This window comes from Hyperoodon ampullatus (genome assembly GCF_949752795.1).
Source record: "Hyperoodon ampullatus genome assembly, chromosome: 5".
Classification (NCBI taxonomy): Eukaryota; Metazoa; Chordata; class Mammalia; order Artiodactyla; family Ziphiidae; genus Hyperoodon; species Hyperoodon ampullatus.
In genome coordinates, this window is record NC_136918.1 from 8784684 (window position 1) to 8799537 (window position 14854).

Consider the following 14854-nt stretch of genomic DNA (forward strand, 5'->3'; position numbering starts at 1 on the left):
TTAATTTGAATGATATGAAATTGCTATCTTCATAGGTCAAAATTTCATTTGGTTTCACCTAATACCTTGTAACTCATTTATTAAGGTGTTAGTTCTTAGTCTGTTACTGAAGAACTTAAATCTTCCTTTAAGGAGGAAAAAAAAAGGTTTGCAGTTAGGAATTGTGGGTCTCAGTGTCTGTAATGGGAGCAGCCAGTTACACTAAAGTGCTTTTTTCCCAACCACTTAAACTATCAAAGTAGAACAACATGTACATGGTTTTAAAAAAATCAAACTACAAGATGAAATGAACTACAAATGAAAAGTACATGTATCCTCTCTCCTATCCCATTGGAAAAACATACATGATTTTCACTGAACTCCCTAGAGGTAATCACTTTAAATCCTTTCTCACTTTATTTCATTTGGTCACTGCTATGGTCTGAATGTTTGTGCCCCCCCAAATCCATAAATTGAAATCCTAACCCCTAAGATGACTGTATTAGGAGGTGGGGCCCTTGGGAGGTGCTTAGGTCACGAGGGTGAAACCCTCATAAATGGGATTACTGCCCTTACAAAAGAGGCTACAGAGAGATCCCTCCCCTCTCGGCCATGTGAGGGTACAATTAGAAGTCTGCAACCTGGAAGAGGGCTCTCACATCATCATGTCAGCACACGGATCTTGGACTTCCAGCCTTCAGAACTGTGAGAAATAAATTTCTGTTGTTTATAAGCCACCTGGTCTATGGTATTTTGTTATAGCAGCCTGAATGGATTAAGGAAGTCAGTCACTGTCTCCTTAGCTCCAAATAATATGCTTATATACATTTTTCTTTTTTTTTTTTGGCCACCTTGCATGGCTTACAGGATCTTAGTTCCCTCCCAACCTGGGACTGAACCGATGGCCTTGGCACTGAAAGCAGGGAATCCTAACCACTGGACCACCAGGGAATTCCCGATATACCTATCTTTTTATTTGTCAAATTTTAACACTATTAACTCTGCCAAGGAAGATGATAAATGAGCTATTTATGTACTATATCCCAGTTCATCCTCCATTTCATATTTTTTAGCCATAGTATTATTTTATTATTAATAATATGTAGTATTATCTAGTTTTTGTTTGTGTTTTGGCTTCGTTGGATCTTTGTTGCTGCACACAGGCTTTCTATAGTTGTGGCGAGTGGGGACTACTCTTTGTTGTGGTGCACGGGCTTCTCTTGTTGCGGAGCATGGGCTCTAGGCGTGCCGGCTTCAGTAGTTGTGGCATGCGGGCTCAGTAGTTGTGGCTCGCAGGCTCTAGAGCGATGGCTCAGCAGTTGTGGCATACGGGCTTAGTTGCTCCACAGCATGTGGGATCTTTCCCTACCAGGGCTCAAACCCTTGTCCCTTGCATTGGCAGGCATATTCTTAACCACTGCGCCACCAGGGAAGTCCTATTATTTAGTATTTACTTTATTTTTCCATTGGTTATAGTTATAACTTTAAAGAACATACTTAAACCTCCATTCCAGTTCGACCGTCTTTAAACTCTTTAACTCTTAACATTTCTTACCTCCATATTTATTATGTAAAAAAAATGAACACTTCTACACTTCCTTTCCACTTTTTTCCTTCAACTCTCTCCTGCATAAAGCCCTTGACTTCTGTCAACCCCACCATCACTTTTATATTGTCATAATTTACAACATTTACATTTTGTTCTGTGATTGGTCATTCAGTTGACTCTGAAGTATTGAAAGTCAATAAGCTGCAATTTTACTACTTTGATTATGAAAATAGTATTCACTGCAGAACAAAATGCATCTGTTAGAATAGAAAAAGTAAATCTATACATAAAATAGATAATCAACAAGGACCTACTGTATATCACAGGGAATTCTACTCAATATTATGTAATAACCTATATGGGAAAAGAATATGAAGAAGAATGAATAAATGCATATGTAGAACTGTACCACTTTGCTGTACACCTGAAACTGACACAACATTGTAAATCAACTATACCCCAATATAAAATAAAAAGTAAATTAAAAAAAAAGAAAAAGTAAATCCATATCACTAGCCCTGTGCCAATAGGAAGGATGCTCCAGGGCTTCCCTGGTGGCGCAGTGGTTAAGAATCTGCCTGCCAGTGCAGGGGACATGGGTTCGAGCCCTGGTCTGGGAAGATCCCATATGCCGCGGAGCAACTGGGTCCGAGGGCCACAGCTACTGAGCCTGCACTCTGGAGCCTGCGAGCCACAACTACTGAGCCCGTGTGCCACAACTACTGAAGCCTGCACGCCTAGAGCCCGTGCTCCACAACAAGAGAAGCTATGGCAGTGAGAAGCCCGCGCACTGCAATGAAGAGTAGCCCCCGCTTGTTGCAACTAGAGAAAGCCTGCGTGCAGCAACAAAGACCCAACGCAGCAAAAAATTAAAATTAATTAATTAAAAAAAAAGGATGTTCCAAACATTGAGATTATATAATTACATTTTCAAACGCTCCATGAGTTGCCACATTTTAGTTTGCTTTATATTTGGAACACAGTTTTCTGCTGGTTTTAATTGCCTTCCATTTAACAAAAGAAGCACATGCCTTCACCATATGACTAAATTTGTTCAGGATCTTAATCCCAGTCTCCATCGCCATGGAATCTACTTTCTGCTTGAAGATATTCTTCTCCCTTTAAAATCTGTTGTTCTCTTAGCCTGCTGTACAGTTCTTATTTTAGACCTTCCCTTCATAGCACTCCTGGGTTAGGACCAGTGTTTCTTGCACCCCAGGTTTTTCTCTTTCTTGGATTCCTTTTCCTTTTTACTGGTCCATCTTTAACTGATGTTTTCAGAAAGGATTTTTGAGAGGTGGACTGTCTGAGTTCTTACATGTCTAAACGTGTTTTCACTTTACCCTTATAGCTTAGCTGGGTATGGGATTCTGATGCTCAGAACTCTGCAGGCAGTCCACCACTGTCTCTAGCACTGTTGTTGATGAGAAGACTGGTGCCAATCAGGTTTTTGTTCTGTTGTAGTCGACCTGTTGTTTGTTCTCTGGAAGCTTTTAGGAACTTCTCTTAGTATTTGATGTACTATAAAATCACAAGGTTAGGGTTAAGTATGGGTCTATTTTTATTTATTTTGCTTGGCACTCAGTAAGCTCTTTCAGTTTGAAGACTCCTATCTTTTCTCAACTCTAGGACATTTTTTTCTGTATTTCTCTCACTATTTTCTCCCCCACATTTTCTTACTTCCTTCTGGAACTATTAGTTCACTATTGTCCCTCCTGGATTGAACCTAGATAGTCTTTGGACTTTTAAAAATACAGTATTTCTTTCCTTTTGTCTTTTTGCTTTACACTCTGGGAGATTCCATTGACCTTTTCTTTCAGCCCTTATGTTGATTTTTTAAGTTATAGGAATTAATTATATTTTAAATTTTCAATAATTTTTTGTCTCATATACATACATATATATATATATATATATATATATATACACACATATACTTGTCTTTGTCTTATGGATACAATAGCTTCTCAACTTTACCTCTGGTTACTAATTAGAATACAAAAAAATTATCTTATGTTCCCAGAATTACCTGTTTCCCATTAGTTCAGCTTTTTTTTTTTTTTTAGATCGTTCTTTTGAAAACATAACATCCATACCTTCTTCCAGTTATTTTTCAACTAAGTGAACTTTTCTTGTGCATCAAGAAAATTTCCTATCCTTTGCCCCCATTTTAAAAAAACATTCTATCCTGGAAAATTTCAAGGATATACAAAGTAAACAAAGTATAATGAACTTCATCCACCCATCACCCAGCTTCAATAAACATCAATATTCTGCCCTTCTTGTTTCACTTACAACTTCACCTACTCCTGTAAATTTTTATAACCAAATTATTAATTAAATACTCTTTCATATTGATTTGGTCTTTTGAATTTATTTTTCATTTAGTAAAAAATCCTGTTAGATCATATCATACACTTTTTCATAAAACACCTAACACAGTGGATGACAGTGTTAGAAATTATACCCAGAAAACCCCTACCATTTACAGAGCGCTTTCTGTGCCAGACACTGTGCTCATGCTTTATGAAAGCACTGGTTCATTTTATTCAAGATAATCAACAATGCAACTATCTGCCCTTTAACCTGCAAAGTATGTAGAGATGCTGTTTGTTAAAGGATTAGTAAAAGTATTCAATATTAAAATCAATGTGTGGAAAAGGACATTTTCTGTGAAGAGAATATATATATATATATTCATGACTGTGTTTCTCAGATACAATAAAATGCCAACACAATTATAGCTGTTGCTTGTGGGGAAGAAAGGACTATGTCTAAGGAAATCTTTATTTATTTATTTATTTATTTATTTATTTTTTGTGGTATGCGGGCCTCTCACTGTTGTGGCCTCTCCCGTTGCGGAGCACAGGCTCCAGATGCGCAGGCTCAGCAGCCATGGCTCACGGGCCCAGCCGCTCCGCGGCATATGGGATCCTCCCAGACCGGGGCACGAACCCGTATCCCCTGCATCGGCAGGCGGACTCTCAACCACTGCGCCACCAGGGAGGCCCTAAGGAAATCTTAATATCTATCCTCTGAGGGACAATGATCTTTCAGTGATTTAATATCACAGTCCTAGTTATAACACCAAGTTATAAATAAGATGCTGTTTTAAGAACTGAAATACTTTCTTCTGTACACACGATTCTAAAATTCAGGAATAGGGGCTTCCCTGGTGATCCAGTGGGTAAGACTCCATGCTCCCAATGCAGGGGGTCCGGGTTCGATCTCTGGTCAGGGAACTAGATACCGCATGCATGCCGCAACTAAAGATCCCACATGCCACAACAAAGATCCCACATGCTGCAACAAAGACCTGGCACAGCCTAAATAAATGATAAAAAAAATAAATAAATAATATTAAAAAAATAAAATTCGGGAATAAACAAAGAGTTTTAGAAAATTAAGAGCCAAAATATCTTGTTTATGCCCACAGAAAGTAGAAAATGGGTTCTGCTGATTGGAGAGCATACTCAGCCAGTGGCCTACAACCATTTCTCTCTCATTCTGCCTCATTGAGCTTTGTGAAGTTTTCCCAGAACTTTGCCGTCATTCACTGTGGAAGCAGTATTGGGTGGTGGAGGAGAGATGAGCATTGAATCACTGTGCTGCTGTTTGATACCTTTTTGACCATGGGTGAGTCACTTAATTTCTCTAAACCTCAGTTTCCTCATTTACAAAATTAGGGAACTAATACCTCCTTCTTAGGGTTTTTGTGAAGATTAAGAAATAAATCACACTAAGCAAGTGGTCCAGGGCCTAGGACTTGGTATGTATAAATGATCATTGTTATTATTGCTGTGGGATTCATAGGCATCCTCTATAGTAGGGAAGCCAGATTTAGCAAATGAAAAAACAAGGCATCCAGTTAAATTTGATTTTCAGATAGACAAGAATCATTTTTTTAATGTAAGTATGTCTCAAATATTACATGGAATATACTTATACATATCACCTATCTGAAATTCAAATTTAAGTGGGTATCCTGTATTTTATCTGGCAAAATAACTTCTCTTTTAAAAGGGAGACTTGAGTATGGTAAAGTAAATCTACAGGGAATAAAGCTGTGATTAAATTTGATATTTCATCTGCTCATACTTGGTAGGCCAATATCCCCCAAAACACTTAGTATTTTCTCTTGCAAGTAATGCTCAAGTATCATGTATCAGAGAAACAAATAGTTCCTGTATTTTGGATTAGGAATCAGACTCCCTAACTTCAGGCTATACTACAAAGCTACAGTATTCAAGACAATATGGTACTGGCACAAAAGCAGAAACATAGATCAATGGAACAAGATAGAAAGCCCAGAGATAAACCCACACACCTATGGTCAACTAATCTATGACAAAGGAGGCAAGGATATACAATGGAGAAAAGACAGTCACTTTAATAAGTGGTGCTGGGAAAACTGGACAGGTACATGTAAAAGAATGAAATTAGAACACTCCCTAACACCACACCCAAAAATAAATTCAAAATGGATTACAGACCTAAATGTAAGACCAGACACTATAAAACTCTCAGAGGAAAACATAGGAAGAACACCCTTTGACATAAATCACAGCAAGATCTTTTGTGATCCACCTCTTAGAGTAATGGAAATAAAAACAAAAATAAACAAATGGGACCTAATGAAACTTCAAAGCTTTTGCACAGCAAAGGAAACCATAAACAAGATGAAAAGACAACCCTCAGAATGGGAGAAAATATTTGCAAATGAATCAACGGACAAAGGATTAATCTCCAAAATATATAAACAGCTCATGCAGCTCAATATTTAAAAAACAAACAACCCAATCCAAAAATGGGCAGAAGACCTAAATAGACATTTCTCCAAAGAAGACATACAGATGGCCAAGAAGCACATAAAAAGCTGCTCAACATCACTAATTATTAGAGAAATGCAAATCAAAACTACAATGAGGTATCACCTCACACCAGTTAGAATGGGCATCATCAGAAAACCTACAAACAACAAATGCTGGAGAGGGTGTGGAGAAAAGGGTACCCTCTTGCACTGTTGGTGGGAATGTAAATTGATACAGCCACTGTGGAGAACAGTAGGGAGGTTCCTTAAAAAACTAAAAATAGGGGCTTCCCTGGTGGCACAGTGGTTGAGAGTCCGCCTGCTGATGCAGGGGACGCGGGTTTGTGACCCGGTCCGGGAGGATTCCACATGCTGCAGAGCGGCTGGGCCCGTGAGCCATGGCCGCTGGGCCTGTGCTCCGCAACGGGAGAGGCCACAACAGTGAGAGGCCCGCGTACCGCAAAAAAAAAAAAAAAAAAAAATTGGAACTACCATATGACCCAGCAATCCCACTACTGGGCATATACCCAGACAAAACCATAATTCAAAAAGACACATGCATCCCAATATTCATTGCAGCACTATTTACAATAGCCAGGTCATGGAAGCAACCTAAATGCCCATCGACAGACGAAAGGATAAAGAAGGTGTGGTCCATATATACAATGGAATATTACTCACCCATAAAAAGGAATGAAATTGGGTCATTTGTAGAGACGTGGATGGATCTAGAGACTGTCATACAGAGTGAAGTAAGTCAGAAAGAGAAAAACAAATATCGTATATTAACGCATATATGTAGAACCTGGAAAAATGGTACAGATGAACTGGTTTGCAGGGCAGAAATTGAGACACAGTTGTAGAGAACAAACATATGGACATCAAGGGGGGAAAGCGGCGGGGGGGTGGAGGTGGTGGTGTGATGAATTGGGCAATTGGGATTCACATATATACACTGATGTGTATAAAATTGGTGACTAATAAGGACCTGCTGTATAAAAAAAATAAAATTAAAAAATTAAAAAAAATAAAATAAAAGGGAGACTTGGGTACGGTAAAGTAAATCTACAGGGAATAAAGCTCTGATTAAATTTGATATTTCATCTGTTCATACTTGGTAGGCCAATATCCCCCAAAACACTTAGTATTTTCTCTTGCAAGTAATGCTCAAGTATCATGTATCAGAGAAACAAATAGTTCCTGTATTTTGGATTAGGATGTAAACTTTTCCCCAAACTGAAATCTGTTGGATCAGGTATTATACTAAACTAGGCATGAGTTTTGAAAATACTTACTGAATTATATTTGTATTTAAGTACTTAATTGGAAAACCACAAAGCACTACATATGAAAAGCATATTAATGACCACAAATGTCTGACAGCATTCAGTATCTTTGAAGCACTATTTCATAATGTTCTTGTTTACCATGTTTTTGTTGTATGCGCCAGGTAATTATTTCTTGAAGTGTGCTTATTGTGTTATTGTGTGTTATTAACACACAAAATAAATAAAGCAGAGGGGTTTTTTGTTTGTTTGTTTTTTGGGTTTTTTTTTTTTTTTGCTGCATTGGGTCTCCGTTGCTGCTCTAGTTGTGGCGAGCGGGGGCTACTCCTTGTTGCGGTGCATGGGCTTCTCATTGAGGTGGCTTCCCTTGTTGTGGAACATGGGCTCAGTAGTTGTGGCATGCGGGCTCCAGAGCGCAGGCTCAGTAGCTGTGGCGCATGGGCCCAATTGCTCCCCGGCATGTGGTATCTTCCCCGACCAGGGCTCGAACCCATGTCCCCTGCATTGGCAGGCGGATTCTTAACCACTGCACCACCAGGGAAGTCCAGGCAGTTTTATATTTTATTCCAAACAGACTCTGTATCTTCCCTCTTACCCAAACTAGAAAGCCTGTTATCAGCTCTACCAATATTTTAGCTGTCCTCTAATTTGTAGTTAGATTTTTAATGAGACAAAAATAGTTAACTACTTCCATTCCTCAGTTCCCTTTCGACCTTATTTATGAACTAAAGAAATGCATTCTAGTCTGCTTGCACGATGTTTTGCTATTTGTAATACTATTTTCATGCCAAATTTTACAAAATGCTTCTACAAATCTTTTGCTGTCATTGGCTCAACAAAGTAACTGGATTTGGTTATCATTCCCAAGGTCATAATTTTAAATTTAGCTTTCATAAGCACAGGGGGAAAAATCATTTTATAATAATATATTCTTCTATTCCTTTTCCATTTGTGAAAAACATAATTCGTAATTCCTTGTTTAGATAAAGTGAGGAAACAAAAGCAATGCCAGAATTTTGTTATCCATTTACTCCTTTAAAGCATTTGCTGGCTGTTTAAACTGTCGGATGGATCACAATGCATCATTCCAAACAGTGAGATGTGTGCTACATTTCTTCATTCATAATTTTTTATTTGCTAATAAAACATAGGCAGTGCTCTATTTCTTTTTTCCAAAAAAAAGAAAAAAGAAAAGAAAGCACCTCCTGCCCAAACTCCTATTTAAGTCTTTTCATGCTGTCCCAACAGTCTCAAAGCACTGTACTCTTCAGCTCCACCTCGTGTAGGAAAACATCGACTGCACCCTCAGCTCTGACCAAGGGGAGCAACCAATACAGTGGAAAAGATGAAAAGCCGCGAACAGTATTTAGGCATCAACACTAAACGAAGAATTGATTTCCTGTAAAGAGTCTGAGTGTTTGAGAAAAAGCAGGTCTTGCGGTTGACAGGAAACTCAGGAAAGCATGTGTATTGATTTCATTGATAAATTCAATTAAATCTGGGGAAAACTATACTGCATTTACTTAATACTGGCATGTTTAGGATGAAACTCCCTTTGACCCAAGATTCCCAGTTGACTCCTGCAAAAGGGCGAAGTCAGGGCATTCTCTGAGCGAAGGTATGTAATACACCGTACACCCTCACGAGATACTACAGCGAATTATCTTTTGGTCACGTCATACAGCCCAGAGGAGAACGCCTGGAAACGGTTTGGGGAGACGGTGGTGAAGTCCCGTCCTCGGTGGACTGGAGTCGTTTCCGCTCTCTGGTAGTCCCGCGCCGCCGCAGGCTAGGAAGCGAGGGGACTCCGGATCCCGGTTGCCCGCAGCATCTCCCCAGAGTTCTTCTGAAAAACCAGCGGGTTAGGGATGCTCATCTTTTGCTTGCCATTATAAATCTGCTTCTTATTAAGCTCTCATGATTTTTTAAGTTGCTATGCGTAGCTTTTGCTTCTTCTGGCCGGGAAGAGAGAGCGCCGAGCGCCCCGGAGCCAAGCCGGGTACCACGGAGCGGGGCCGTGGCCGTGGGCGGGGCATCTTCACAGCGTCCGGCTGCGCCCCGCCGCCGGCGGGAGGCGGTAGCGGCGGCGGCGGGGCCTGAACGGCGCGGGGATTGGTTGCGGAGGGCGGAGACGTCAGGCTCCCGCGGCCGGAGCGGCGGCCCGGCTCGGCGCGGCGCAGCGCAGTCGGGTCGAGCGCTCACCACAGAGAGGAGGTTTCCTAGGCCGTCCCGCCTTCTGCCGCCGTCGCCGGGCTGCGCCGCTCGAGCCCGGACGCGCCTCTGCGCTCCTCGCCGCTTCCACCCCCGCGGCCGCCGCTCCCCTCGACGTCCGCACACACACCATGACGAAGAAAGAGAAGAAGTCCTTCAACCAGAGCCTGGCCGAGTGGAAGCTCTTCATCTACAACCCGACCACCGGAGAGTTCCTGGGGCGCACCGCCAAGAGCTGGGGTGAGCGGGCGGCGGTTGGGCGCCGGGGCCGGCCGCGGTCCGGGGGGGCGCCGGGCGGGGTCGGGTGGGAAGGGAAGGCGGGAGGCGGCTCCCCGCGCGGGGGCCCCGGGAGCCGCCGCTGCCTCCGCCCGCAGCGGTTTTCGCCACGGCCGCCAGACCCGAACGCGGGCGGCCGCGCCGGAGGAGCAGCGCGGCCCCATTCATTTCTCGCGGGGTCGGCGGCGGGCGAGCGAGGCTGCGGGGCCCGCTGGCAGCCGCCGCCGGGCCGCGCCGGTTCCTTCCTCACTGCCGGGAGCGGGCCGCACGTGCTGCCCGGGCCTGCGGCGCCGGAAGCCGGCAAACCCTGCCCCGAGCCCCGAGCGCGTGGGGGCCGAGCGCCCGGCCTCCTTTGTACGGAGCGCGCCGGCCCGGAGAGGCCTGGCGGAGGCGGCCAGCGGCGCCGAGCGGTTTGGGGAAGCCCGACCTTGCCCCACGCCCGGGGAGAGGAAATTTCCACTCCCGCCGCTATCTTGTGACTCGTCCACGCTGCCACCCCAGCAGGTCGGAAGAGTGTGAGTGTTAAGTGTGTGGTCTGCACGCATGTTTTAAGCACACAAGTACACGGTACACGAAAGTGCACTTGAGTTTGGACAGTGAAAAGACCTTTGAAAAGGTTGCTTTCTCCCTAATTCCTTTTTAATGACACAGGTTTTCTTACCAACGTGCTTCATTGGGGGAAAGTAAATCCGGTCTGAATGGCACAGTTTTTTTTCTGTTCCTTCAAAACGTGTGATGATTGAATTTGCTAGCAGTTTTCCTCTGCATGGGTTCTTTGTTTTAAAAGAAATATTTAAACCATCCGCCAGTGTGGTGCTGCTTTAGAGTGACTCTTTTTTTTTTTTTTGAAAAATTATGTTTATGTCTGAATAAGGACTAGTGGTCTTCCTCCTCCCCCCTTTACATTAAGTAAACTAGTTTTTCTTTCCTTTTGAAAAATATATTGTTAGTTGGTCATGACAGACCTTTTTTTCTGAGTGAGAATATTTCTAGAGTTGAGAACTATTCGGGCATGACATTGTCAAGAGAAGCACGAAGAGAGTAAATTTTGCTCTGACTTAGAAAATAGACTGGCTTGAAATCGGCTCCTCCAGAGTGGAAAGGCGGCTTAAAGTCCTATCACAAGCTGAAAGGGGCCTTGGAGGTTTTTTAGCCCAAACCCTGCTTTAGAGACGAGAAAAATGAGCCCCAGAGAGGTTGCGTTTTTGCTTTATGTAAAATTACATATTCCAAAGAGCCAAGAAAAGAACCAGTTGTCCTTTAATCCTAGTCCAGCGGTGGTATTATTTTACAGATGCCTTGCCTAACTGCATGGTAATCACTCAAGATTTTTATTCGAATGGCTGTCTGTGGGGAACCCACTAATGTGATGAGGAAATAGATCTTGCATCTGGAATTAAGTGGGGGCAAAAACTGTAAACAGTTATTATTGTTTCTAGAGTGTACTAACTTTCTGCTGAAGGAATTTTTGAGTGGTGGAGAGTGGTTCATTTGTGTAGACTACCTTTCTCAGTGCCTTCTCATTTCCAGTAATAAGTATCTGCACTTTGTGTTAGAATGACATTTCTTAGTGCAGGTTGTGCTCCTTATCTAACCTTTGTATTATATGCTTTTGGAGTAGAGATTTTATTTGGTACGTGCATTTAAATAGATAACACGCACAAATTATCAGAGTATGCGGCATCCTGTAAGGGCAGTGGGAGTAGCTGGGATTAGTTTTGGAAGGATTAAGGCAAGACCTTTTTTTCAAAATCGAAAATATCAACAAATAGTAAATTTCTGGGTTTATTGTAATAATAGTAAGCCAGTGGAGAATGGCATAAATAGGTGAAAGCTATCCATAATCCTATCCCAATAAAAGGGCACTCACTCCAAGGAAATGTGGAGGAGTGGTGCCTGGAGGCTGAAGTCCATACTCAGCTCACTGAGCTGTGTACCCTAGAGCATGGGGTCTGCCTGGAGAAAGCATATCTTCTTGTAGTTCTCAGAAAGGCAGTGTATGAGTGAGCTGCCTGATCTCATCACCCCAGAGATGTCCACTATTCATATTTTGGTATATGTCTGGGCAGACTTAAAAATGTATATAATGTTATTATTAATTTTTTTTAACAAAGATCATACCGTAAGTGTTGCTTTATAATCTTTTGAGTATATTGTGGGCATCTTCCCGTGTTAATAAATAAAGACCTATATCACCACTTTTAATAGCTGGCTAGTGTTCCATTGTATAGTTAGATGTACTGGGATTTTTTTTTTTTTTAAAGTTTACTAACGTGTACCTTATGTATACATGGGAGATACCCAGGGTAATAGGAGTAGCTCCTGGTTTTTCTTTTAACCAGTGCATTATTGTATGTATTGGTCCCTCCTCCTCCCATTCCCTTCATTCTTGTACATTTCTGCAAATTTATTTCCTTGAGATATGTTTCTACTGGTGGAATTTCTGGGTTGTGGATAATATTATGTACATTTTCTGAAAACATGTTATACGCTCTTTTTTTAAACCTCATTTGTGCAAATGTTTTCGTTTAGTCGCTTTTGAAATTAATGCAGGGGGAGGGGGGATTATTACATCTATTGTTGACCTAGGTAAATTTGCTGGGCTGCTGGCATATAGAGAAGACCTTTCTCTACCTCAAGGATTCTAGAAAGACATTCATTTAAGACATTTCCTGATTTTATGTTTTACATTCAAGTCTTTAGTACATTTGTCCCATGTAATCTGAGGTTCCTCTCCAAGTGCGTTATATATGTTAAAAACACATGTTTAAAAAGCAGTTTTGCAGTTTACCTTGGGGATAAAGTGAAAATACTACGTTTCATCTCATTGCCTTATTTAAAACAGCTGTGTGAAGAATTTGATTAGCTTCTTGTATATTTGGCTAATATGTGACACTTGGTTACAGCAGTTTCAAAATGCTTATATACATGTACTTACCTCATTCCATTTTCACAGCTTTCTAACGCACACCATGTAGGTGATCGAAGTGTTCCTAAGAGCTGTTTTCTCAAGCTGGACAGTAAGGACGCATCAGGAATAAGTAGTTGCCTTTTATGAAAACACAGGACAAAGAAAATTTAGCACCTTGTGGCTATGTTGCAGATATTAAACCTAAATGCATTACGTACAATTAGAGTAAAAGGCAGCTCAAAGATCATCTAGTGTTATTTAATTGTAAACAGTGGACCATGTGTTGCAGTTAACATTTTTAAAAATAATGAAATAGAATAGAAAAATTATCAAAGTTTATTCTCCCTAATAAGTTTATTCTAAGGGAAAATGTCATTCTGCGAAACTTTTTGTATTTTGGATATTCAGATACCCTGATGTAAAATGTATTTCTTACTGTGGCTCACAATCAAGAAAAGCTTGAAAGCCACTAATCTAGTCCTGTGCCCTCATTTTCATATGTGAGAAAATTGAACCCACAGATCTGATCTGTCAGAATTCACTTACTCAGCTAGTGATAGAATCCTTGGCCTCAGACTCTCCAAGGACAGAGCTTTTTTTTTTTTTTTTTAAAACATGATGTGATGTCATTTAATGACATCTGCTTGTGGGCTTCTTTGGAGTTCATTATCTTAAGGTTATCTGTCAATAAATGCTTTATTTTAACATGGACCTAAAACTCAAGTTACTGATTCCAAGCAGGGTCAGGATTCTGGACCAAAACTACTAATATCTACATTTCGTTCATGTGCTTCTCTTTTATTATAGGTCCATGACATGCTGTTTTTTCAGTCACCTGCTCCCATTCTGGGTTATGCCTCAGTAAATGCTCTGCTTTGGAGATCAGCCTCCATCCCATCTTGGGTGTCTGACTGTAGGGGAGAAGGCAAGTGTGTTTATTTTCCCAGCTTTGTAAGGTATTCTTTGTCCTGTGGAGTGACATATTAAAGAAACTTTACAAAAATTTGCACTGTTGGGAAAGTAACAGGACTTGCCTTCCCCTGTGTGCAGGGTATAAATGAAGGGCAGTGGTGGGTGTGTCAGCGGCAGCAGCTGAGGCTCCCCGCGCCGTCCCCCAGCAGGAGGCAGCACTTCTGGGCCGCTAGTGGGAGGGAGGGAGGGGCAAGTGTGTGTGTGATGTTCCAGATACCTTTGTGATCACAGTAGGATGTGCTTTACTGTGTTAAAGAGCAGCCTCCGCTCACCCCGAAGTAATTCCATTTCTTTGAAATTGACGTTTGAATTTATATTTGTAGAATTAATTTAGTTGTATTAAAAGACGTTTAAAAACCCTCCTGTCCTTAGTAACAACTTTACTGTGATTTATCGTCGTGTTGGATTAAGGACCGTTTAACGCTTTTATGTTCCAAACACCTTTATTGAAATATGCCAAGAGTACATGGGCAGCGCACATGGATGAGCAGGAGAGACAATCACATGTACAATAATTTTTAAAAAGTGAAGGTTAATCTTAGGAGATATCAGTTCCCCTGCCCCTCCCCCTTTCGACTTCCAGCATTTCCCTTACGGTTAAGCCTCTACTAACCTAGCATTTTTTAAAAAAAGGAATTGTGTAATAGGGAAAAAAATCAACTTTGGAAGATAAATTTATTATGTTCTAATTATGCATTCATTACATTGATTTTGAAGTAAAACCTGTCATCTTTAATCACATAGAGTAACCACTGTTAACATTTTCCTATGTATAAAGTTTTTTCAAATGTATAAATAAAATTTGAAAACACACAGTTAGATATACCTAGTTTGATCACTTAACGTTTAAGGGGAATGTT

The 14854-nt window shown here is 41.2% G+C and overlaps 1 protein-coding gene across 3 annotated transcripts in view; it reads left to right on the top strand.

Annotated features, from left to right (window-relative positions):
* Positions 1-527: 527 nt before the first annotated feature.
* Positions 528-14854, top strand: part of ATP1B3 (ATPase Na+/K+ transporting subunit beta 3) — a gene marked incomplete at its 5' end in the record, with an annotated part of 53366 nt that continues 39039 nt past the window's right edge. Inside the window, 2 exons of one of the 3 annotated variants that reach the window (XM_079705059.1) lie at positions 528-684; positions 4965-5164. In XM_079705059.1, the coding sequence (XP_079561185.1) occupies positions 5161-5164 (4 nt within the window). Of the gene's footprint in view, positions 685-4599; positions 5165-9966; positions 10076-14854 lie in introns of those variants that run through there. The other 2 variants (XM_079705058.1, XM_079705057.1) reach the window with 2 other exon arrangements.